General features: G+C 37.9%; 1 protein-coding gene across 5 annotated transcripts in view; it reads right to left on the minus strand.

The window, feature by feature from the left end:
* The window catches only part of PUM2 (pumilio RNA binding family member 2), a gene marked incomplete at its 5' end in the record, with an annotated part of 47,278 nt that extends 24,743 nt beyond the window's left edge, over window positions 1-22,535 (minus strand). For 3 of the 5 annotated variants that reach the window (XM_084261399.1, XM_084261400.1, XM_084261397.1), the window contains 9 exons: window positions 7,936-8,074; window positions 9,608-9,747; window positions 10,913-11,038; window positions 12,793-12,886; window positions 13,160-13,430; window positions 16,473-16,645; window positions 17,273-17,460; window positions 17,759-17,864; window positions 22,473-22,523. In XM_084261399.1, coding sequence (XP_084117525.1) covers window positions 7,936-8,074; window positions 9,608-9,747; window positions 10,913-11,038; window positions 12,793-12,886; window positions 13,160-13,430; window positions 16,473-16,645; window positions 17,273-17,460; window positions 17,759-17,864; window positions 22,473-22,523 — 1,288 coding nt within the window. Of the gene's footprint in view, window positions 1-7,935; window positions 8,075-9,607; window positions 9,748-10,912; window positions 11,039-12,792; window positions 12,887-13,159; window positions 13,431-16,472; window positions 16,646-17,272; window positions 17,461-17,758; window positions 17,865-22,472 lie in introns of all 5 variants that reach the window. The other 2 variants (XM_084261401.1, XM_084261398.1) reach the window with 2 other exon arrangements.
* Window positions 22,536-27,228: the final 4,693 nt, after the last annotated feature.

The following is a 27,228-nucleotide window of genomic DNA, read 5'->3' on the forward strand; positions in this document are numbered from 1 at the left end:
TTTGCTGGGGGGACTTGTGACCTTGTGGGGGGCTGTGCTGGAGCAGCCTCCTCCTGCAGGTCTGCAGCACATAGAAGCCACGCTGGGGCAGTTGTTGAAGAGCTGAAGCCCCCATGGGAAGGAGGAGTTTGTGGAGAACTGTCTCCCATTGGTGGGACCCCGCAGTGGAGCAGTGGAAGAGTGAGGAGTCCTTCCCCTGAGAAGGAAGGATTGGCAGAGACAACTCTGAATTGACCACTGCCCCCATTCCCCATCCCCCTGAGCCACTTGTAGAGGTGGAGGGAGAGAAATCATGAATAAAGTTGAGCCTGGGCAAGAGTGAGAGGTGGGGGGAGGCATTTTAACATTTGGTTTTATTTCTCATTGACCTACTCTGTTTAGTTTGGGTAATAAATTAGATACATTTTATTCTGTACTGAGTGTTTTGCCCATGACGCTGCAGAATGATCTCTCCCTGTACTTATCTCGACTCCTGAGCCTCTCAACACGTATTTTCTCCCCTGAGGAGTGACAGAGTGACTTTGGTAGGAATCTGGCCTCCAGCCAGGGTTAACCCACCACATTTTACATTTCTCTTGTACTTCTTTGTACATGGAAAAGATACTGAAATCTGTATAATTGAAGGGCTGAAATACATGCAGGTATGGCAGTTCCATACGTTAGTTATACTGAAAAGTCTATACAAAAACAGATGAGGCAAGGAATGCTCTATGTGCAGGGATACCTTGGACCTTTCACAGAAAAAAAAAAAGGCTGTAATCCAAATTTCACTCAGTTAACAGTTCAGAGTTGGAACTGGAAAAGAAAGAGGAGGAGGAATTGAGAAAGGAGAAGAGCAAGCAGTAACAAGGAAAACAGGATACAAGATCTGAATGAAGGAAAGCAAGAGACAAAAAAGAACAGAATATAACATCTTTAAGAGCAAGATAATTAATTTTAAAGCTCTGACACTTTATAATAAGAGAATAAGAATTCTTGAAAAATACAAAAAGGCAAGAGCTAGGATAATCTAAGAAATGGTGCTGATAATGAAAACACTATCTTAATTTTTAGGTTGACTATTCTTATAAAGCAGTAAAACAAAGCCAAAAAGAATTTTCAATATTCCTTCTATGTTCAAATATATACTAATGCTATTAAGGAAAAAGTCAGGATTGCAAATATCACACATCTATTTTTGTACATATAAGAACTGAGATTTTGCATCCTATTTAAAGTCAGATTCCATCTATATTCAGAGCCAGGTCTAGTAGAGTTCTTTGAAACACATATGGACCTGAACATAAAGACCTGGGCCCTCTGATTCTGGGTGAGTACCTCAGTCACCAGGCTTCCAAGTCATATTTTCTCTTCCTCAATTTCTAAAACATCTGTGTAATCTCTTCTGCTTAGATGCCTTGCTTCAAAAACAGAGCTGGAAACACCATCTGCCTACTGGCCTGAGTGGTTACAGTACTCTGCAGGAAAGCTGGAGACCAAATTCTTCACACTAAGAATATCTGAAGATATGAAAGAGACTCAGATAGTAACTTGGAGTGATGAAAATCCAAATCTGTAGGTCCAACTCATGGCTCAGGAGATGAATGCATTATATAGTTATGAAGTCTTGTCAAACACTGTTGTTCTAAACCTGTTTTTCTCAATGCTCACTACTTGTTTTGCACTCTGGGTGCATCTAGTTTTTCTTTCCCATCAACAGCACAGGAAGTCAGCTGTCCTCTACAGTCTGTCTGCAAGTTTGGCTAGTTAAAACCAACCAAAACAGGTTTTAATTGGGTAGGAAATCTTTACTACGGGTGTCACTGCCTCATCCACCTACAAATTTGTGCTACATGGTCTACAACCCTCACCACTAAGATTGCTAGGCTCCCAAGGTAGGGAAACGTGGGAGTGACTGCTGTCTGTTTTTACTGTAGCTCTGTTGAGAACGCAGCAGGGGATATTAGAAGACTAGTGACACAGTAGGAAAGATGTTTATAATACCACACACGTCCCTGCATACATCAGCAATGTTTAATTACTATTAGCTGAATAATTTCTACTTTTACTCACAGCATGTTCAATAGATAGCACCACATTGGCCCTGACATTTGTTTCTGCTGTATCACATTAAACCACTTTTTCAGAACTCAGATTGGCTATTGCTGCCAGTGCCACTGTCCATAATGGATAATGCTATAGCTGTATAAAGCAAGGACTGATCATATACATACACCCTTGTGCTCAAGTGAAACAGCAGTTGATAAGACATCAGACCCACAATGTAAACAAGCCTATTTTTCAATGCGAAGTATTAGGAGACACCCCCCTCTCCAAAAAATAACTTACACAGTATTACATAAGCTTACTGGGATTAATACTAATGCAGTTTAATACACAACTTTTAGATTTTCTAAAATAATTAACTAGTATGACTGCTGAATTTAAAAAAAAAAAAAAAAGGGAAACAACTTGTACTTGCTCTTTATATTACAAAATGTCCCTTTTCTCCAGACACTTCCATGCCACTGTCCAATCAGTGATGACACAAACAGGTCATTTAAAATTAGTAATAATAAGCTAGGTCGCTAGCATTAAGATACCATCCATCAGAGAAGGTTCACATTATATATGAGAATTTACAGATGCTTCCATGTTCCTAATCTCCAAAGGGAATATTCTGAGCTGGATTGAGGCCCTCCACTTTCTACTCAAATCTACTATAACAATGTAGCAAGTTACCTCTGAGCCAGCAGTGTGCCCAGGCAACCAGAAGGGCCAACCGTACCCTTTGGTGCATCAAGCAGGGCACTGACAGTCAGTCCAGGGAGGGGATTGTCCTGCTCTCCACTGAACTTGGTGTGGCCTCACCTGGAGTACTGGGTGCAGTTTTGGGTGCCACAGTTCAAGAGGGACATAAAAATATCGGAGAGTGTCCAGAGGAGGGCAACAAGGATGGGGAAGGGTCTGGAGGGGAAGTCTTATGAGGAGAGGCTGAAGTCCCTTGGTTTGTTCAGCCTGGAGAAGTGGTGGCTGAGGGGAGGCCTCATTATGGTCTGTGGCTTCCTGACGAGGGGGAGCAAAGGGGCAGGCATCAATCTCCTCTCTTTGGTGACCAGTGACAGAACCCAAGGGAACTGTATGAAGCAGAGAGACAGGAGGTTGAGGTTGGGTATTGGGGAAGAGGTTCCTTCCTGAGAAGGTGGTTGGGCACTGGAACAGGCTCCACAGGGAAGTGGTCACAGCACTGAGCTTGGCTGAGGTCAAGAAGTGTCTGGACAGGGTGCTCCGTTTCATGCTCTGACTTGGCCTGGCCCTGTGTGGAGCCAGGAGTTGGACTCGATGATCCTTATGGGTCCCTTCCAACTCAGGATATTCTATGGATGCAATGTAAGACTATTTTTGAAATAGCCGAGACCTTGCTAAGTGCACCTGTAGCCTCAAAGTCATGAAATTATTTGCTCTGACATAAAAAATACAAGTTCAGAAATATGATCTCAGATCAGATTAAATAACTGGAGAACGTCTTTCACAGCAAGAAGTCTTCTGCTTTCTCTTCCTTCACAGTATCCTACAAACTCTTCACCTCACTCCAAAAAGGTGGGCACAAAGATAAAAAGCTATTTCCCAGCCTTCCCGCTTTATCAAACAAAGCTGTGACTTGCCAGATGACCCCTCTCCTCCTGTTTCAATTTTTATTACCTCTATGTCATGTGATCATCCTGTGGCTTTGCAATTTCCCCTCCACATTAACAACTACCAAAGTTCATTTCAGTGCCTTCACATTCAAGCCTACTGTGGTCTTCCACTGTAACAAAAAACCCTAAAACATACTTTTTGCTTCCTAATCACACCTTTTATTTTAGAATTCAACTGCTCTGTCAACACTTACTGTCTTCAGATCAGCAGGGAACATGAAAGTAAACAATCTGGTTTATCAGTACTGTACTTTGCTGAAATAATTTCCAAATGTCTCAAAACCACAGATTCTGAAAACTTTCTGGATTCTTTTCACACAAACCTTACATGTTCTCAAAGAATGAGAGAACGCGAGGGAAATCTGTTCTCTTGGCTTGTGCAACCCATTCTTAGTGTTGGTCTTATCCATCCAGTAATTTCTTCAGTGTCTTTCACTGGATACTTCACACTCTTCTCACATTTTCATATGTAATACCACAAAGCTCTGCCCAGATCTCCTACTCCCTTCCCTGTATGCAACTTCCCCTGCTGATGACACCCAAACTTATGTCAGAATTTGTCACTTCTCTTTATTCAATTTAAGCTAACAGATGTGACACTTCTTACTGCCAACTCAATTATCTGCCCTTTCAACACTACCCTGACACCCCTCTCTCTCTCTTCCCACTCAGGAGCATAACCTGCAAGTCACTGTGGTGTCCTCCTTCCCTATGTAGAAAATGTACAGTTGCTCCCACCTCAACATTCCCAAGTTCCAATTATTTTCCACTGCATACAGATTGGAACATTTATTCAGATTTTCATCTTCCATCTTTCCTTAAATTCTGCCAGCTTTGCTTCAGTCTCCCAAGCTCACCAAAACCGTAACCCTTTCAGCCTTCTATTTGTCATGGTGAAGATACACACAGCCTTATGTCTGCACATGTCCTCTCACAAATAAAATTCCAACTTACCATTCTACCAGTAAAGAAATGTTTTGTACTTTCTAACCACTCTAAGTTTGCTACTGTAACTCCCTGTAATGTCCACCACAATTAAATCTGACTTCTACTCCACACTAGCGGAAGGCAGAGAACACACAACCCGCTGCAACTTTACACTTAAAATTCTTCTAGGTAATAAAAATGGAATACAGACAGAAATTGTTCATTTTTATGTTTTATACATGTTTGTCAGAAAACTCTATTTACATGTCCACCTGATACACCATTACCTGCCCACCTAACACATCACTTGCATGAATTCAGTAAAACTAAATTGCATCTGTTGTAGCCCATGTAACCACTGAAGCCTCTGGAGGGGTTCAGCTGCTGGACACCTATTTTCGGAGCAGCTCTGCAGCGTCCGCACAGCAACTGCACTTGGGACATCCCCACTGAGCACACTGGCTTCTCAGACAACTGAGGTCACACACAGATTCCTGAATTTGGATGACTGAGTCCAGCCTTGCCTGTGACAAGGACTGGTATTGTATGTAGAAAATCTTATACTGACATTACAATGACATCAAGAGTACCCTCTGACTGTGTCTCATACATTTATTCAAAATATTTAAGAAGCCTTTTTACTGAGAGACTTCTTAAATTAGGACCAGAAGAATTTAAAATATATAAGTGCACAACGATGCAAAATGTACTTTGCTTTTGATGGTTTTAAAAAAGAACCTGAATTTTTTCTGAAAAAAGATTTAAGTACTTCAGATACTTTCTCTTTGCACTTAGGATGAGATATGCACCTTAAGCACTACATGAATGTACCTCCCTAAATAATTAATATAGGAATGCTTGAAATATTTATATCCCATAGGTGGCATAGCTCATTAATTTCATACAACATGAAGGCTGTACAAGTGGAAAGCAGCTGAAACTATTTAAAGACAGAAGTACAGACAAGCTGAATAATATACCCTCATTTGTTGGTTCACAATGAAACTCAACTACAAACTCTCTCGGTAAAGAATATTTAAAAGCTTGAAACTCAATTTGCAGCAACACTTTCCTGTAAAACATCTAAGTCCATTGAAACAAGAATTCCACACGTTTTCTGCTCATTATGTGTGTTTTTCCGTGACTACTACCTGGAATTCACTGAACCAGTTTGTTATCTAGATGTAATTTAATGATCTTGACTCAATTTTATAGTAAGTGAATAGAAAATGGCACATCTGAAGCAAAATCTACTTTATCCTAAATCATGTAAGTAAAACAGTCTCAGATGAACCAAGACTAAAACCTCCTACTTCTCTTCATCAGCTATACAAGAAGCATTATTTATCAAGCTCAAATACACACATCTAAAACAGTAGCATGATTTCCATCTAAAATGGCTTATATTCACCTGGTCATTCTATATCCTTCTTCACCTAAAAAGAGAATCACTGGCAGGCCCTGGCACAGACAGCTCAGGGAAGCTGTGGCTGCCCCTGCATCCCTGGCAGTATTCAGGGCCAGGCTGGATGGGGGTCTGGGCACCCTGGGCTAGTAAAGGGTGTCCTTGTCCATGGCAGGGGTTGGGAACTGGCTGATCTTTGAGGACCCTTCCCACCCAAACCATCCTATGATTTTATATTCTAAGCCCCATTCAATGTAAAAGTGTGGTCAGTAAGGCATAAAGCCAGTTGCACAGTTTCCATTATAGCACAGCTGGAAATACATTCACATGAATAAAGTTCTTCTCTGGCCATCCAGGCTGCAGCAGATGGGACAAAGCAGCAACCTACAATGGAAGCTGAATAAAATGGTTCCTGCTCTCACAGATAATCTTGTAGGGCTTACAGAGAAGGAAAAAAGTCTTCAAGTGCCATTTTCTTCACAGGAGAGGTTCCTGCCTCACCGAGTTATGTGAACTTGACCGCTCAGTATTAGTTATAATCATCCATTTGGAGATGGGGCCTTTTTGTGGGTTTTAAGAGACAGCCTTGAATTTAGATAGTTACTTTTCTTTTCGAAAACAACGTGCTTTTTTACATCTTCCTATTATGAAGTCATAAGTTCGGACTGGGTCAAGATTTCAGATATTATTTGACTCAAATTAAATTCCACAGGCTTTTTACAAGGCACGGGCCACCCCACAGTCTTAGAGCTCAGTGTCCTAAGCAAGAACAATTGAGTAGCTAAAACCCAACACACCTCTCCCACCCAAAACAGCCAAAAAGGTACAGTTAGTCCTTTAAGTGTTTTGGAAATATGTTTATAGCATCTCTGACATGCCTTGTTGTTTCCAGGCCTCCTGCACTGCTTTGGTGAGGCACAGAGACCACTTAACAGGCGCTGTGACAGCACTCCACCAATTCCTCATTTTACATGAAAGAGAAAGATGCTAATAGCTGAAGATGCTGCTGCATGAGAAGAAAATGGCAGTTATAAAATAAAACAGACAAGAAAACCAGTGGAGTCAGTCTGTTCTGCAGCTAGAGGTGTAAAATCTGATTGTGTGAGGCAAAGCACGCAATGCAGTCCTGGAGCATCAAGCAACTGAGACATCTATAGGCTGTGAGGCACTTCCAAGTAGTGCTGACAGAGGAAACCATCTATACAAGACAATGCATATACAGCTACCATCAACAAACTGTGTAAAACCTAAACTTCTGTACTCGAGAACTGCCAAGTACGCTCGCTACACTGAACTTGTTCTCACTCAGGTAACTGCAACAAACACTTAGAAGTGATGCTGAACTTCAAACTAATGCACACTGTGCTTTTACGACACGTAGTGCAACTGAGAATAACCATTCCCCAGGTAAGTCAGAAGCCATGTGTGCTAAAAGGACCTGAGTCTCCAAGCTTTGGAGTGCTCCCACTTCAAGCATGTCAAAATCTTCAGAGATCTTTAAGTCATAATTTTCTTCCAAGTTTCATAATTTTATCATTATTACTATACACAAATAAAAATTTACTTCAGAAAGATAAATTAATACTTCCTATTGCATCAGAGCAACAATTCATACAACTCGTGACCTTTTACAATAGCATGTAGTTGCTTCATTATATACTCAATTATCCAGCAAAAATGTACAATACTCATTGTGTCCACATTCATAACAGAGGAAATGCTCCAAACCAAAACCACTAGAGGAATTTCTTGTGCTCTAAGAATCCCATGACAGTATTTTAACCAACCGAACGACAAAACTATATAAAACTCAATTCTAAGCAGCTTATCATAAGCATAGCAGGACTTTGATAGCTAATCTGCTATCTAATAACACCAATACTTTAACTTGCAGTGATTCTCTCGATCCAGGGAGAACACACATACCTGGCATGCCTGTAGCAAGACTCTGACCAAAAGCCAAAGCTGGATTTGCTGCTGCAGCTGCTGCAAGTGACTCTGCCTGCTGCCCCTGCTGCCCCTGATTGGGAGTAAGCGGGCGCTGAGTTGCTCCAGCTCGCAGAACCTGGAAAAAAGACCAATACAACACCTTGCCTTAAGAGGTAAAAAAAGACCTTTATATGCCAATAAAGGACTAGAATAGTTGCTCTGCATATTTGGCAATGCTTAGCTCTGAATTTCTTTTTGGGAATACACCACATTAATGGTTTCATATATATATACACACATACAAAGAATAAAAGGAGCAAACATTTATTTATTAACTGAACATCTGTCCTGCTTTGATAAACACTTATTAACATTGTTTTCAGACAATTGAGTAACTTAAGTCTGAATAGCTCAGAGCTTGTAGTAACTTGTTTAAATGAAGACCAAACTGCCAACAGCGCTGTAAAGAATGCGGTTTTAAGACTTCACATAACACTCCATCACCATGCAACACAGGCGTATTTTATTACGTTCTGACAGCATCTCTCTGAGAATCTGATTGAAAAGCAATCTAAATTCTTGTAACTACTCTATTCTTTGTGTTTAAAAATATCTTTTCCAGGTCCAAAGAAAGAGGGAAATACCGTTTACTTACATAGTGCCACAAAATATCTTACATGTGATTAGCATAAATTGGATATTGATTTTATAAGAGGAAGCAAACACCCCCAAACCACTGGAGATACAATACACATTCAGTTATCAATGCAGTTCACTGATCAACCATCAGAAGGAGGAAACATCCACCTCAATATTAAAACAGGGATGAAACTACTGTGCAACTTTATGGTAACTCAAAGTAATTTCTCATATTAAATTTATAAGCTTGGCATTGAAATTAAACATTGCTAGTAAAAAACTAAATATATTTACATTCATTCAAGCACAAGACTAAGATTTCTGGTTTTTCATCGTGGAAAAAGGCCATTTGTTTACACTGAAACATCATATAATTTTTTTTAAGTACTTCTGGAGTAATGACAGAAAATTCAGCTTTTCTCTTTAAAGTCAAATAAACTGAAATTTCCATACGTTCTTGTAATGATTGCTTACTCTTGATTTACAAAGGCAAAAGTAACATGACATGTGGCAATGTTGAAATACAATTATTCTGTCACACAAGAAAACCTTTTGTCCCTTTAAAAAGTAGGGAAATAAGAAAAAATGTGAAACATTCCATTTTCCAGCTAATTAATAAAAACACATTTCATTTTTTTCCAAGCTTAAAATACCATTCTCCTAAAATAACTAAGCTGTCTGGTTTTATCCCCTTGTGTTACCGTTCTAGATTAGTTTTTAACTTTACATGAACTGTACAGGCAGCATTATCTAGACCTAAACATACCAGCACAGTAACCTGGCTTAAAGGAATTATTTTTTATAGTTTTATTTTAAAAATTTGGACTGCTAAATAAGGTGAATATTTAGTATGCAGTAAGTGAATTTTTAAAGACAACGATCAGTAATGTTACGAAATTGGTAACATTTATTATTCATTTATTGTTTTCTACATCATCTAAATTATGTGCAATTTTCTAGAAGTTAATCTTTATATACTGAAAGTGTTAAGGTAAGGTTTGAAATGCACATCTTTTCACAAAGAACATACCGGTTGCTGTCCCTGTTGTGCCTGTGAAGCTGCTTGCTGATTTGCTGTGGTATTTGCTGCTGCAGCTTGCTGCTGAAATAAATTGGCTGGATACACCCCCCACGGAACACCGTAATACTGAGGTGGAACCACAGCAGGACCTAAAACCAGAAAACATGATTATTCCACCTATTTCAACTAGTTAATTAATTGCTTATATTGTTTGTAGCATCTCTCATAGATCTATCTGCTGAATTTTAGAACAGAAATCCGAATTAGAAAGAACTTCCGCATTAGCCAAAATGATGTATGAACACAAACAGGTTAAAGGAATCACATCAAACCATACCTCCTCTAAGAAATAAATAAATACCCTCAGACTCAGGTGACAAAGAAAAACCTGAAGCAACCAGAGCTTCTATTGCAATGAACATTCAAAATCTGTTTCCACAGTTGGAAAAAAGATCATTTCAGAACATCACAGAATGAACCAAATTCATCCTCCCACTGGTGATATACTGAGACTTTGACCACCTATTATTTCTTTCTGTATGCTTCCTTTGCTTATAAACACAAGCACTGCCTCTGCCTGCCATGTCTACTATATTACCTCTTCAGAGTGGGCACACCTACCTCTTCCAGGCTATCGATAAAAAGCCCATAGCAGAATGAGCTCTCTACCACTGTACTGTGCACATAATGCATTATGCACACATATATTTTAGTTCTTTCTACTGCCTTTCCTGTGAAATCACCAACTGGAGATAGTTTTTTTTTTTCAGAATGTTATGCTCAGGTCTGCACACTAGCTGGGACTTGAATCCTCAGTAGTCTTGTTTCACAGCAATGTCTATTAACTTTTTAAGAGACTTTCCTGAGCTGGGGGGGTCTATCTGTTGTCCGGGCCCTTTAGCATGCTGGAGACCATCTTTATTCTCATGCCCACTGGGAATGAGAAAACCTGGAATTAGAAAATGAATACACCAAGTAAAATCATAAAAGGAAAGGCTAGCTGTCTCATGTTTTGAAAATAATATATACTACTAATGTCAGATCAAACCTAATTATGGGTAAGCATTTTTAGAACACAAGAAACCCAACTGTTCCATATAGAATCCGGTGGAAAGAAATACTCAGAATCCCATATATAACAAACTGAATCCCTTTACACTTCAGTCAAAGTTTTCATAATGGCAATATTCATTTTCCTACAAGTCTCTCCTTCCTCAAAATACATTTACAGAGAACAAACAGAATAGAATTGTAGCTTTTTTTCCTAATTTCATTCTGCAAAACTGAGACAGACACTAGAAAGTGTTCAGTTACCTGCTAGGGTAGCTGCTGCAGCTAATCCAGCTGCAGTATATGGGTCAGTACCTGGAGGAGCAGCACTGATAATGTATGGGTTTGGCACAAAAGCAGCTGGAGCCAAGCCTGCTGAGAATACGCCTGCTACAGTAATAAACAGAGTTTAATTATAGCTAACATACTTAGCAAGCATCATCATATTCAAACCAATCAAATCACAAAGCATATCTGTTAAAATCAGAACTGCTTGTACTGTGGAAATTTCTAAGAGAAGGTACACCGCTACAGATATCAACACTTGTATGCCTTCTTACCACTCCCAGGCCTAACAGCTCTGTTTTACTGGATCTACAGACTCCAAGGAAATTTCTCTCCTAGGCATCTACCCACCCTTATATAGAAGGGATTATTCTAAGTGGAAATTACCTTGCCCAATTTTAACTATTTGATGTTTATACTAGTTTACTCTTACAACTAAATCTGTATCAGAAATCTAGTGTCTTAGATGAATCAGCTAGGTAGCATAAATAACCTGCTAGAGTTATGACTCTCTTCATTGACAACAGAGGGGGGAAAATGTAACCTGATAATTTAAGTCAGATAACCATTTAAAAGCCAGTTGTGAGATGCTAATCTTGCTTTCAAGAATCTAAATTTGGTATGAGGATGTTAATGGAGGAGACAACTGAAAAATCTCAGTCATCAAAGAAAGCATCACTACCCAGTTTCCCCTGCCAGTCAGGTTTATGTACTTTCCCCAACACTGAGGCAGCAACTAGTCCAGCAAACATGGTACATCCAACTACGCCCCTCCTTTCAAACAGGCTTCATTTCAAAGACAATATACAGCTGACTGCTCAGCCAGCGCTTTACACAAAGCAGGGACTTCTCTGCAGTTTAGAAGTCAAAAGCAGGACCTGTGGGTTCTCAACATCTCAATTTGCCATGCTCCCAGCTCTAAGGCTGCTATTAGCTAATAACACCAAAGAGCTGTCACTTTTAAGCCGTATCGCAGCAGAAAATGGACATGCTGCTTCCTATTTCTGTCTATCCTTCTGGCCCCAAGAATTCTTTTCCCCTTGAAGGAAGGAGGTAGGAGCACACACCTCAAGAGAGTAGTGGTGCATAGTGGGAAGGGCAGGAGTCTGTAAATATGCCCTACAGTGTCAGGATATGAGGAGCTCACTTCTTAAATACAAAACTGCTACCATGTGTGTTCCAACCTCCCTCACCACAAACACACAGCTTCCCCACAGTGGCAGATAAAACTGTGTCACTAAAATACAGCCTCCTTGTTGAGTTGCCAGCACACCAAGAATTTATGCACATAATTGATTGAATTACTTTAAAAGGCTGGGGAAAAATGCTTGCTAAAGAATAATGCCATCACAAAGAAAGGTACCCACAAGAATAAAGAGCTATCTGTTGAAAAGGTGTCATTAACAAGGAGGAATGAAATCAAACCTTTGTGTTCCTTAATTCAGAATCATACTATACAGTGGTTTTAAACTGGATTATCAAAAATACTCAACTGCAACAGAATAACACAACTGCATGTATTGGGTATTTTAGTAAATAGAGTTAGTGCTTCTATCACTACTCAGAACAGAAAAGCTATTTTATCTCTCATCAAAATTCAACTATTGTGCTACACAAGCAAAAAAAACTTTTATTTCTGTGTATATAAGTTTAAAATAAGCAAAAAACTTATACAGCAGAACTTTCTCTAAGGACAGGACAGCCTTGTGCAGTCATTCTGAGCAGTTCTCAAGAGAACCACTAAAAAACGGGCCAACTGTTCAGTATCTGACTTAAAATATCATGGGTAAAAACAAAAGGATTATACCACAGCAACATTTTTGTACAGGGATGCTTTCTGTGCATTACAAAAACCTTACCTATGTGTGGCTGCTGAGCTGCAGCCAGTGCGTATTGCTGCTGCTGGGCTGCTGTTAACTGCTGAACAGTCAGAGCATTAGTCCTCTGGAAAAGCTACAGGGAAAGAAAAAAACACGCATTTCAGTTTTCAAGTCAGGGCTGTATATAATATAATGGGACTTATTTAGAAAAAATATTTTAAGCCACGCTTCTATTCTTTTACATTACAAAACTAGAAAATTATGTGCCATACTCTTCTAGGTGGAATATGTATTTGCCTCTAAGTGTCACAGAAAACAAAATTAAATGCATTATATTCTTAAGCAACAGATTATTAGAGGAGAACAGATACAATGAATTTGTCATGTTCTGAAGTTCAGTACTAACCTGCTGCTGAGAATTGTAGTCAAAAAGTCCTACAGTAGCTCCCGAAGAGTCCATTTGTACCTGACTGCCAGGATAGTCAAACTGTAGAGAATCAAGACCAACTTGTTCCATGGCATCTAGATTCTGATTTTCAGGATTTGTAAATTCTTCTACCAGAGGCTTGTGGGCTGTAGGATTGGGAAGTGGACCTAATCCTTCTGTGGTGCTGGGATTGGGGCCCAAGCGTTCAGCTACTTCTGTTGGGGAGGCTTGTCGACTTCCAGGGGTACGACTGTTTAGAAGAAATTCCAGATAGGCTCTTCAGTCTTAAATAAAACTTTGTCCACGGACAAAGTACAGCATTTCTATTTTAAAAGGATGGCTGAACTCAGAGACTTTACAGAGGGAAGTGACAGACTGATTTTAACCAGCATGCACTGATGGCTCAAGATAAAGGACATATCCAATTTTAAAGCACCATTATTATTTTTTTTTTGGAAGTTTAAGACTATCAGGCTCTTCAAATAACTGCAAGAAAACCAAACTAATCTTTGAGGCTGTTTTGAATGAAATGGAGTAAACAGTGGTCACCTGTAACTTCTGGGATGACTCTAGTGCATTTTGGAAGTGTTGGGAAATATTAGAAAACATTGAAATTTAAAAAAAAAAATGAAATGGTTAATTGCATCTCATACCAAAGCGGGGGTGGGGTGAAGAGAGAGAGAGAGATAGAGAAAGAGAACACAAAAACTTCAACTGGAGAAAACTAAACACACCATATAGCAAGAATCTTTTACATCTTAAAAGCAAACAATGCATTCTTTACCTTCATAAGAATGGACTAACAATGTCCTCACTTAGCATGACTAAACCATTTAATTTCCTACACAAGTCATGTAACAGAATGCGCTACACCAGATTACTGCTCAGGGGGGAAAAAATGTTCCTAATATAATCCCATTGATTCCATCTCAATTTCCCTAAATATAAACACAGCCTGTTGTGCCAGAAGAAAATCTTTAGGATAGAGCAAAACGTAGGTGTTAGATTGCTGTTAACAGTAAGACAGAGATATGGAGTGGGAAATCATTCACTATGCCACACCCCTAAAAGCTCAAGCTTCCAAACATGAAGAGCTGGTGACTACTGAGATGTAGATAGCTACACTTAACACACCTCTAGGTGCACTGGTGTTTATATTCCCATTAGAGGGGATGAAAACTTAGTCAACACCAACAACAAAGCCTAGATAGCAACTCAACTGACCAGTCACTAAAGGTTTTACTTTAGGTGAAAAGCCGAATTGTTCTCTCATCTCCTCCAGCTGTATTGATTATATCCCCACTGACTACAGGGGAATCTCTGTGCATCTATAATCGCCTGAAGGCAAATAAATATATGAAGCGAGACTAAAACAGATTCACATCACAGATTCCCAACCCCATATTTGGTTAGATTTAGGGTAAAACCGGCAATTCTAAAATTCATACAGCCTTGGTACTACCTGTTCTTCCTCTTCAGGGCTCCAGAACTGAAGTATCTGTTCCTTACTGAAGCACAAGATTAATGCAAAGAAATCTGCCAGCATTAAGTATTTGCTGATAAGAACTCTAAAGACTGCATAGCTAGAAAGCTGTCTTTCAGTGAGTTTATTCCACAGTATTGTATGATCTACTACTCCAGGAAAAATACTTCAAAGATAAAGCAGTTACACTGTTGGTTTGTTGTTTTTGTGTTTGCTTTTTTAAAAAATGTAATAACCAACCTCATGATGATTGTCTATAACATACGGGCTATCATCTAAGTATCCTAACTAGCAACCATGTCTTGCTCGACATACAGAACCTGAGTTTGAAGTCCTTTAATAATCCTTCTTCCCAAGTGACAGACAGTATAAGCAAAGTGAAGAACAAAAGGAAAAAAAGGCAGTTATTTCACTATAAATTTTTGGTTTTTTTAAAATGTGAGTATGATAAAAATACAAGGAGGAAGACAGGACAAAGTTTGTTTACCTAATCTAGATTGCTCCTCATATTAATGCTGTTCTGTTGCTATAGTTAAAGTTGTGTCAATACTTCAATTATAAACCTCTGTTTGGAGAGCTTTATGCCACCACTTTATGTGGCCCATCTGAATTACATAGCTTTGTTTTCATTTTTGAGAGGTTTACTGGCTTTGGATGCTTTTTTGCATTTGCATGTTTTTTAATAATTTCTCTCTTTAGATAACATAAAAGGTATTTTGCAAGCAACTATTTCAAAATTGAAAAAGATACTTGTAAAGTAAAGCAGGACAAAATTTGGTCTGCATTTTCTACATATAGTGTTGAAGGTAACTCCTGTGCATATTGCAGCATGCATCCGAAAGGAGCTAATTTGATCTAATACACCTGGAATTATACCGCATTCAATAATCCTTCTTTGAAAAATACATTTGAAGAATCCCTCCTTAGCCTCAGGTAAACACTTTTTATTTTTAAAGGGTAGGAAATACTTACATATGGGACTCAAACATGCATTTTAATATACTTAATCAGTAATGAAATAATGAAACCATTAACTATTCAGTCATGTTCATCACATTAATACAAATTTATGAGCTGCACTTGTTTTCTTATCTTGTTAAAGTCTTCTGTATGACAGTTACAAATGCATCACAGTCATTTGAAAACAAAGATTAGTCCTTTAAAATACCTAATTTAAAACGCAATTTAGTATTAGGAAAAACAGGCTTGGTGTGGTCTCATATGGGAGTTCACAGTTCAAAAGCTCAAGCAAGGTCCAATTTCTTTTTCCCTAAGAAAAAAGGAAACTACAACACGATTCTATACTGTGAATAGGTGACATCTAGCTATGAATAGGGAAACACAATGTTTCTCCTTAGTCAAAGAAATGGCTTATATAAAGACTTCTGTGGGGAAATAATTGTGTCAGGCTGTGGTATCCACTAGCAAAACTAAAAGGAATATAAAAGTTCTGTAGGTCTTACTCTCTACAACAACAGATGCAAAAGTTTTAGAGTATTAAAAACAAGCAGAGAAAGAAAGGAATTTAGTTTGAAATTAAAAGGGTTAAAGTTTTCACCCCTCAAATTCACCACATTTTGAAGATATCCTTTTACTTCTAATAATTACTATATTACAATGAATTTGTTTTATGAGAAGTGACACACACATTAATGACATCCTAAGAAACATGTGGCACAGTGGGAAAGGGAGGACATATGAGGTAGGAAGAATCAGTTTGCAGCTGGGTAATGTTTAAAGCTGACACACAAACCAGAACTTAATCTTAAGAGACATGCTTGTCTTCTTGAGAAACAGTTAAAAGCTTACTTAAAATCTTTGCAATCGGCATCCATTCCATTTGGCAAACCTCTGCCATTTATTTTAGTAACATCCTCATCATCTCCTTGTTTAAGATCTCTGTTTTTGTCCTCCTCAAATGGAGAAGCCTTGCCTTTCTGATCTCCTTTCTCAGGTCCATCTGTTTCAGCATCTCTAGTGCCCTGAGGAAAAAGAATCTGTTTGATTCTGAATATTGAACAGAACACAATAGGAGCACCACAAGGTGACCTAATTCTACACTACAGTGCACGTAAACAATACAAACTGTTTTCAATTCAATTGCATTTGGTGGGTAACTTGGTCATCAAGTTTCAACCACATGCAATTAATAACTGCCAAAATGTGAAAAGGAATGCCAAGATTTATAATGGAAGAGCTAACTCAACCTTAACTATAGCGGTGCTATTAAAGTAGTAACACTTCAAATTAAGTAAAGTTTATTTTATCCAGTTAAAACATCTAGAACAAAACAAACCCGTATGGAAACAAAGAATAGGAAGATCTAGAATAAAGCCCATCACCCATTTTAAATTAAGGTATTTGCAATCTTTTTCCTATCTTTATTTAACAGTGTTAGGAAAGTACTTTTTTTTTTAAGACAGCTATTTAGTCAAGGTTCCCAAACCTCTTCCCTTTTCTGCCCTCCCGAGGCAGAGATACAGATTGCAAACTACACAGTTCTAAACAGTTAAAAAGAAAAATGGACAAATAGAGTGAAAAAAAAATAATCACATAAAATAGTAGGACCAAAGTAGGCAGCTAGGCAAGCTTAACACTGCATTACTTACAAAAGCTCCTTTCCTAAACCGGGAATCCAATTTATCAGCTGGAGAGGAACTTAACACATATTCTACCATGCTCACTCCAAGGCCACCACTTTCTGATCGTGGAGACAATACAGCATTTACTTCACTGTTTCCATGAAAACCCTGTCCAGGCTTTCTCTGTACCATAATAGGTTGGGACATAGAATGGTCTGTTAAAACAAAGAAATAAAAGTATTGCATTTTTTACAAATACAACTTGCAATGTTTTTGCATTTCATTACAGAGGCAATATTAAAACAAGACCAAAATCGAGTTATGTAAAAAACTCCCAATCACAGTTTCAAAAAGTGTTACTGGAACTTAAATCACCAGTGTGGAATACATTTTCACAATTATAATTGAAGGAAAAATCAAATTTAATACACAAGTTAAATCTATAATATTTACTTTTAAATAATATTTAGTACACATGACTGAATGATGTATCTGTATTGAAAGATCACTTACGAGGAGTTCCCCATGCAGTCTCTCTCCACTCATCACCAAGGAATATCCCTTTTTGTCCATCTTTTGCTGAGTCATCAGGTTCCCAAAACTTTTTGGCAGGTAAAAGCTGCCCCAAAAGAGAAAATAATTTTGTTTAAAATATGCTCATAAATGGGGAAAAACACAGCAATAATATTAAAAGGATATGCAAGTAATTAACTTTAGACACCAAAGGCAGCTTTACATAAGGAAATATGCATTGCCAAGGAATAGTACAGACACTAAAAAATTATGTTGTTACTGAGGCTGTTGCTATAAAAAACCCCTTAAGAGCCCCTAAAAAGACTGAGATACTGAAATTACACTAAAAGATACAGAATACAGGAGCAGCTGTGAAAAAGCTAATAAAATTAATCCCAACGTTAAACCAAGTCAATCCTTCCAGAAACATTAACATGACCTTTTTTTCCCATGTTGGCTCAGAAGTTTGGCCTTTAACGACTACTATCATGATAACCAGAAACAGCAGCAGTTCACTGTAAAATTCTGCTCACTTAGAAATGCATCTTGTTCCAGATTTTATAAAGTGACTAAAAGCCATGGTGGCAAGACAGCTTCTTTGAGCCATAGTTACAGATCTGTGGCATTCAAATCAAGTTCCAGAGGCCAACTATTTCATTTACCTGTATGATTTTTTTCATTACTATTTCTAAAGCAGAAAGTTTCCTGTGATACCAGTATCACTGCTTGTACTGTCTTTGAGGACAAAAGACAGTGCAGGATGACAGAAGCACCGCACAAAAATACCTCAAATGTTTTTACTTTATTTCTCTAACTTTTCCTGTTGTTAAACTACCGTACACCACATATCACACTTCCTCTTGAATATGTAACTAAAACCTCATGCTCTCAGACCAGATTTTACATACTTTATAAGGTCCATCAACCAATACTACAATGAAAACAACTCAAAAAAAAAAAGGAAGACCTCTGAAAACAGCATCATACTCTATTAAAATCTGCAAGTTTTAGTGTTCAACTGATTTTTTTTTTTAATTTAGAAAAAACAAATGTGAGAGCTCTTTAGAGAAACAAAGTATTTTGCCTAGCTAACCTACCCAAATCCCTGGACGGTGGGGAACAGCCTATGCAACCTACTCATCCTGTTTAGCTTTATAGTGTAGCAACTTTGCAATACTGCTTTTCATTTTGTAGGGTAGTAGAACAGAAAGCAAGCATGTGATTATCTATGAAACCTGGATTTTGAGAATCGTGCTTTATTTTAAATGCAGTCTGAGACAAGTTCAAATATGTGCCCAGCTGAGATGAGAGCTATGAGAAACACAAAAATGAAGGTGTTGCTCTTCTTAAAAAAAAAAAAAAAACAAAACACACAAAAAAAATTAAACTGTATCCTATTGAGAATGGGATTTACAGAAAAAAGGTCATTGCAATTTCAAGACAAAGATGCCCCTCAACTATTTAAATAACTGGAATTTTTTTTCTTCCCCCCTTAAAGTTTACAATCCGGCACCTCCCTGAGGGCAGTGATTTAGATTTATTATTGCTGGCAGACTATGCATATGACATACACTGTGCTCTCTTTAAAGGGATATTTTAGCTATTGGAGTGCCATATAAATGAGCCGCCTTAGTGACTGTCAATTATTTCACTGAGGAACTCTGAAGAGAGTACTTTTCAGTAAAACAAAACCAGTGTGTTCCTCTAACAGACAACAAACCCCCAGAGGACTTGATCGGCTCTACTTCAGAAGTCATCATAAATTAACACAAGTAACTAAAATCATCATGCTTTACCCTTTGATAACATGTGTTTTGCTTGATATTTCCTGCATTTAATCCAATAAAAAAAGAAATTTTACAAAGATACATCCAATCCTCATTTAACATAATGGAAAAGACTGACGTATTTCTTACTAAGCTCTTCCAACAGAAAGCTAAAAAGGTCTTCTTCAGTATCAGCACTGATCCCTGTAATATCTCTTCCACATGAACAAAGCCCTTTTCTACACATAGATAATAACCAATTATGCTAAAGCTGCCTCTTAACCAGCTCTCTGATAAGTAACTGCACAGTCTTGATTACTGGCTCTTGAATTAAGGATTATTTTTAAGATCTGAAATTATTACTACAGAGCCTTCTATATTTCTCTGAATGAAGCTTTGACACACAAAATGGATACATTGTCCCTAAAATTAAATCTGTATGTGCTCTGACACTGTAAGTTTGTGTAAGTAAGTATAAAAAAATATTTAGTTTTATATTCTGTTTGGCACATTATTTTGTGTAAGCCCACTAGACTGGCCTTGAAATAGCAACAGATGACTAGAGAAGAGAAATAGCACCATGTGTCCATTTTCCTTCAGAATCTTATCACAACCTCAAGGGTCATGATAGCTTTTGGGAGCTGGAGCCAGAAGCATCATCTGTGTTTAACCCATCTAACAGCTAAAATTTTAGAAGACATTTAGAGAAAGAGGCCTGCAATGCAGCAGATCTCCTGCTAATAAAACTAGTCTGTTTCTCTACAGAATAAATTAACAAAGAATTATAAGACAAACAGATCAAGGAAACCATACATCTGGCTCATGTTATGCTGTCCTGATCCCAATATTGATTGATACCAGGCTCCATCTGAATGCAGCTCAGATGGATAACTTAACAGAAGGATTTCCAGTACATATTATTTCCAAAATGTGTTATGGTACAATGAAAACAGATTTCATACTGTATTTCTTTACATTAGCACATGGAAGAAACGCTTGAGGATTCACAGTCTTGATTTTAGTAATGACTGAAAAGTAAGACTTAACAGCCTCCTAATGTTAAGTATTGGCTCCCAGTTATTTAAAAAAAAAAACCCAAAACAATCCCAAGAAGTATTAGAATTATACACAATAAATAAATTTCAGTTCAGAGAAAAATCTATCCAGATTAAATTGAGGAAAAGAACAATTTCCCAACAGCTAGAAGCAGATCACATGACCTCACTTTCACACCTTTCAACATAGGCTGAGAGCAGCACATAGGAACATATAACTATCAACTGTATATTACAGGGGTATTTGTAAGTATTTATGAGGACATTTCCTTTAATATTTTTGAAGGTTACAATAAAAGGGAAGGTTAAAACAGCCATGGAATCTACTCCAGAACTATGTTACTGTTGTAAGATAAATTAAGAAAATTGCTAAGTCAACTTAGCTATGTGAACCTGTATTACCTCAAGCTACTTCTAAGTCACCATTGGCATGAAAGACACAAAGCTACCAAGTGTGGGGTCAAAATACAGTATCAATTTCCGGTGCTGTATTACTGTACCAGAGCCCTGGCACTCTGTGTGTGGTTCTTTTGTTGTGCTTTATTTAAAACAGCTTCACAGATCCACAGAATACCAATCAATCAGTCATGCAAATGTATCTCCCTCAATCTCAGATAACGTAAAACAAAGATCTGTATGAGCAGTCATATAGCCCCCAATTTAATTCCCAGGCATCTGTGCCATCCTTCACTATAATCTTTCAAAGGACTTTAAGGGCAGCAAAAGAACAAGCACTGATACGGATTTCACCCATCTACTCTATCACACTGTTGGTACTATCACTGGTAACTTACTAACACCTTTACCTTCCAAAATGAATTTTAAAAGCTGGGCAGGGGACAGAAGCAAGCATATCTAATGTGGCTACTTGGCTTTCTAAAAACCAGGGCTTCAGCTACTATTGCTTTTTCAAATGGAAGATGGTTCAAAAAAGTTTACATGGAATCCTGGATGAAATCAAAATTGCTGCAAACTGACTGGTTGCTTAAATGCTTCAAAGTGAAAAAAAGAAGGAATAGCCATGTGTCAAGCCCAGAGATGTACAGCAGCTAGAACAAGGCATTTGTTCTTCATATTTCCTGTAAGGATCACAATGCTATCATCATTTTAAGAAAGTTAAGCTGAAATATTGCCACTTGTTCATTTATCAACTGAATTAGGTTAACTGAACCGAGCAAGACAAAAGGATCAGCATTTGAAATCTTAGTTCAACGTGAAATTATTACCATAACTGTCCTGTCAGGGCAGCTAACTTAAGCTGATAACTTTCTAAACAGTTCAGAACAGTTCAGAGAACTGCTTTTGAAGAAGCTACGTGATTCCCTTCTCCCCTCCCCCTGCAAAGTACATTGACTTAAAAACAAATCGACCAAACAAACCAGGAAAAAAAAAGTCCTCCTTCCTTCTAGCTAAATTATACAATAGCTCCCTTCACACTGGTTATAGTCATCTTTCAAGGAGTAATTACCAGGGAAAAAAAATTAAGTTACCACACATTTCTACCAGGCTGTGCCAGTTTCACTTGCTCCAAACCTTTTCAGACCCCAGCCTCCTTGGCTTCTCAAAGGTAGTATTTAGCCTAGCTTAAATACAGTGACACTGAAAACACACCTAATTTCATACAGCTGTTAAGCTTTCAAACAAACTACCCTGCCACTTCCCAGGAGTATCAGTGATCTAAAAAAAGACTGACATAGTAACACAGTAGATACAGTCAACAACTCTTGCAAAGTACTTAGTTTTTATCATCACTTCAGAACAGAAATTTTCAGTTGCCTGAAAAATAAATTTTGTCTTGAGAAGCTCTTTGTTTCATGTTGCATTATTTAAGACTTCTTAAAGCATTTCCCCATTTCCAAAATACCAACTGGATTTTCAGCCGCTGATAATTACCTCTCCCATTCCCCGAGATTCTAGGGCAAGAGCTTGAAACTCATGATTCATCTCATCCACAGATCGAACCTGTAGAGAGAAAACCAGAAGAGCAATCCATTAATGAAATGCCTTTTCAAAAGCTGAGTCTGTAATACTCCACAAGATTTCTGGCAATTCAAAGCACACAGGAAATTCACTACTCAGTCTAGGCTGAACACAAGTTTAGATCTCATGAACAGCAACAGTGACCAATTTAACGAGCCACACTAATATAATAACATGCAAGACATTCCAAGAGACTTAATTTTAATCTTCATCTATCCAAACTGGTATTGCTCACTATGGAAACAATGAGCAACATTCTATTTGCAACAAAAGCAAAAAAGCGAAATTAAAGATCTGGATATACAAATGTCCCTTGGAAAAGGGATGAGCTGTTGCTCACAATGTTACCAAGTACACTTAGCAGGAAACAAAGAAAAGCTCAGAAAATGGGTCCCAGAAGCTACTGGTAATGCACTGCTTTTAAAGATCTAGTAACTGGACTGCATAACACAATTTCTCATGCCTTCTTCCAGGAAACAGCGCTCTTCCTTCTCTATGTGTTGTCTTATTTTTGTTGCTTGTTGTAAACACGGAAGGCATATTGCTAAAGCAAGAGTTGCTGCTGCAACAAACCACCTCCTTTTCCATGGCACGCAGACACAATGCACTGGGTGAGTTCTTTGTTGAAAAAACTGTTCCCACAAGGAGTTTTCAAAGCCATGACAAGCTTAGAAAAACAATTTTAAAAAGGAAAGTTCTGAGTTGTTTCTCCCCTTCCCTCATTTCTCAACCATGAGATGAGCAGGGTAAAATGGGAAAGCTCAAAGTAAAACTGAGGCTTTCCTCCCAGTCAGCGTCTCCTGAGGATTTAATTTCACCTAGTCAGCCCATCTGTTTACATTAACAAACAAAACAAAATTAAGTTTCTCTATACAGCCAATAACACATTAAGATTTCTTTTCAAAAAAGAATAAAATATTAGGCAAAGAAAAAAAATCTTATGCTTTAAATATTCTAGAGCAACCCACTTTTCCAATTCCTTCTTAGTGTTTGAAAGTGTTAATTACCTGTCAACAGATGCTCTACTCTCAAAACTCTATGCTCAAAATATTATTATTGCCTCATAATAATTATAAGCCATTAGCTTCTGAGGCTGAGTCTCTCTGTACTTTTGAGGAAGAAATTTCACATTTTAAAGAAATGTTCCCTCACAGAAAGAACAATGCTGTAGTTAAGATGGATTCTTGAAACCAATTTGCAACAATTTCCGTGAGCTACTGAAGAACAAATTTAGTTTCACAGTGAATTATGGAGTAGGGAGGAATCGGCACCTTGACCTTTCTTCCAGTGATGCTGACATTTAAGGCAATTAGGCTGATTTTATTCTTTATAAAACTGAAAGTAGATTTTCATGTATCCTTAAAAAAGCTAATGACTTTTATCAAATGAATTAAAAAATACATTTATAATTCATGTGAAAAGCTTTTTATTAGTTCTGAGGGATAATCAAGTCTTTGTGCACACACAGAAAGATTAAGAGCAGCAGCAGAATTATTTAGAAAGAAAAAAATCAGAAATTCAGATTTTTAAGACTCCTGAATTTGGATATTACAGTGTCTGAAAACAGAATTTCTTCTACGGATGGATGAGTTCATTATTTTACCAGAAGCCATCTCCCTACTTCAGTTTCAATTACAATCAAACAGTAAATTAGGTACTTCTGTCTCAAAAGGTGGTTTTGGTCTAAGAGTATCTCAAAACAGAACTTGTAGCTACAGCTTGCCAATCTGTATTTAACATAAATACTACCAAAATCACTGTCAGATAAAACACAGCCAAGCCTGAAAGATTTTCAGTTGTGTTTTGGGGATAAGCTTTTTTTATTTGTTTGTTGGTGACTTTTTTGCAGGGGGGGATTTTTTGGTGGTGGTGTTTTTATGTTTTGATTTGTGGGTTGGGGGGGGTGGGGGTGTCATATGTTGGTGCCTCAGGACTTAATTCCAAATGCTTATTTTCCACAATTCAGCAAAGTTCAAAAACACACTGACACACTTTCAAGTCTCCAAGAAAAGACAATCCAACTATCAGGCAAGAGCATAACTAACTCCCTTTTTTCTAAACCTTTCACAGTCAACTCCAAGAAACAGAAGTTTTCTGAAACTGTAAATAAATTTTAGTACACTGAATGCTGCTTTTACTCAGTCCTCTTTACTACAGGCATGAAATATAAGTGTTATCTATTGCCATTCAGCAGCAAGAGAAGGAACGCAGGCCTTTTACTGTACCAGAGGTCTCCATTTCCATCAAAACCAGCAGCCTGCACAATCCTGTCCCCTATCATGAATTCATTTCACAGATCAGTTTACAAACTGCAGAGCACACAGGCAGCATTAACGTCTTCAGAAAATCTGCTTTCTGCAATGCCAGTCCTACCGCTACAACAGAGGAAAACATCCAGAATGACAACCAGGCCAGGTCTACTGCATATAGACATGTCCTGTCCTCAAACGAGACACTCTGGTTAGGATCATTGGTATTACCAGGAAGTTTTCTCTAATCTAATGCCAACAACATTCACCTAATCAATATGCTTCAAAAATAAACATGAATTTGTACTATTTTACCTCAAATTCAGAACATTAAAAAAAAAGTCTCATCTCTATTCACTTCCTGTAATAATTCATAAATAAGAGGCCTATGAAATTTACAGCTCAACATTTAGTGCTTTTTTGTTTTGTTTTTGTTGATTACATCTTCTTTCCTGGTCTTTTTTTTCTCCCCCACAATCACTCCTCTTTCTCCATTTACCACCTACCTGCTTTTGGGATCTTAGTTTTCAAGAGCTGAATGCTAATAAGCCTTTCCAACTAAAAGAGGCTGGTCATGGTTTCAAACTTCTGATATATATCACATTATTCCACAGGGCCCCCCAATTATGCACAAATGGATACTACACACCAAGGCAGTCTTTAGGTATACCAATTCCTCACACACCACTGTTAAATAGATAGAACTGCTAAAGCCTTTCCCTTTGACATACCAACAGCAAATTCTGCTCTTTTTCCCCTTCCACAGAAATGAGATGCAGCATACCAGTGTCAGTTCAATTTTCAGTTCAGCAGCAAGAACACAATTTTAACAAACAGCAAAACCAGTATTATTTGGCAGTCCCTTCCTCCCTAAGTTTTGCTCTTTCTCTTTCTACCTGAGACTTGGAAAATTTCTTTAAAATCTAGAGGCCTACAAAAAGGCCTTCCTTTACTCAGTCCAAACTCACAGTGAGAGTAGTTAGCTCATTTCTACTGTAATTTCCTATTTCACTACCTCACCCAGTGTCCACAAGACAATCCTCAATCATGAATGCTGCAGTGTTCAGCCAAAAAATTGAGTTCATGACAAAGCTAAGCACATCTAATCAGCTACTGATGAACAGGACGGTCCTTCTCTCAACAGCATTTGCCACTCCCCTTGCAATGAACTTGGGAATCATCAAGTAAAAAGTTTGATTCAGAAGATACAGGATAATTTCACCACATGAGATACTGGCTGAAACAGGAAAAGCAACAGGGAGAAACTGAACTGGAGCACAGTGCAGCAGGAGTGCTTGATAATACCCATTTCTGGAATTCAGACACCCAGATCCAGACCTAGGATAAAGTAGTGTTTCGAATAACCCCAAATCCTGCCAGAATTAAGCTTCTAACCACTTTCTTACAAAAGCAAAGATCAGCCACCTCCTCTGACACAAAATAAACCGGGGCAAAAGTAGCAACAAAACAAGAAATGTAAGATACAGCTTCAGTGTATACATCAAGTGGTTAAACCAACTGAACAGAAAGTCCGAAAAACAGGTTTTCTGCATTATAAATTCTAAACTTCATTCCTCCCTTCCCAGGTGAATACCCTAACCACCTTGACAAAGGAGGGCATGTTTAATACTTGAAGCTGTGGTACTTGGCCAAAAATTTAACACAAAACACATGGTAATTACAGTACTATGACTGGAAAGAAGTGGAAGCTGCTGCTCACACTGCTAATGCTTCAGCCTTTTCCTTTCTTTTCCTGAATGACTAATGCAAAATACCTTTCTAGTAGTTTTCTACAGAGGCAGCTCTACTGCAGCATTTATCTCATGTACAATATATGGTTGTGCAGAGACTTAGCATCATCAGCAAGTTAAATTAGATTATGAAAAAATTGCTCTATTTTAAGAAACAGTACATATAGCAATTCTGCCAGCCCTCCATTAAGTTAAATGCTGCCTTGTAAAGTCATGTCAGACACTTAACTAGATATTAAAAGAAAAATTCAAGACAGGTAGCCAGCTTGAAACTACGAAATGAAATCAGTATGTTAATGCAAATTAAAACATTAGACATAAATCTAAAAGACATTTGTAACAAAGGAAAACTATACAAGCCTGAATTGCAAATCCCCAAACCTCTATTAAGAAATACTGCTGTTCAGGGCTGCATATAGATATTTCTACTCCAGAATATTTTGCCAAATTACCTAAAAATCATTATTTTGGTTTAGAGGCCAGTCAATAGTGCATCCAGATAACAAAAGCTATTGAGCAGATAAACCAGCAACTAAGAAAGCAACAACCAAACTGTACAAGCTACTAAATCTTTTGTGTAACTTTTTAAGCAAGCAAACCATTACTCGATTAAAGCTGCCTTCGGCAAGAGGCATCTTCTCATACCTCTCTGTAGCATCAAGGAACCAA

This window comes from Gallinula chloropus (genome assembly GCF_964237585.1).
Source record: "Gallinula chloropus genome assembly, chromosome: 3".
NCBI lineage: Eukaryota > Metazoa > Chordata > Aves > Gruiformes > Rallidae > Gallinula > Gallinula chloropus.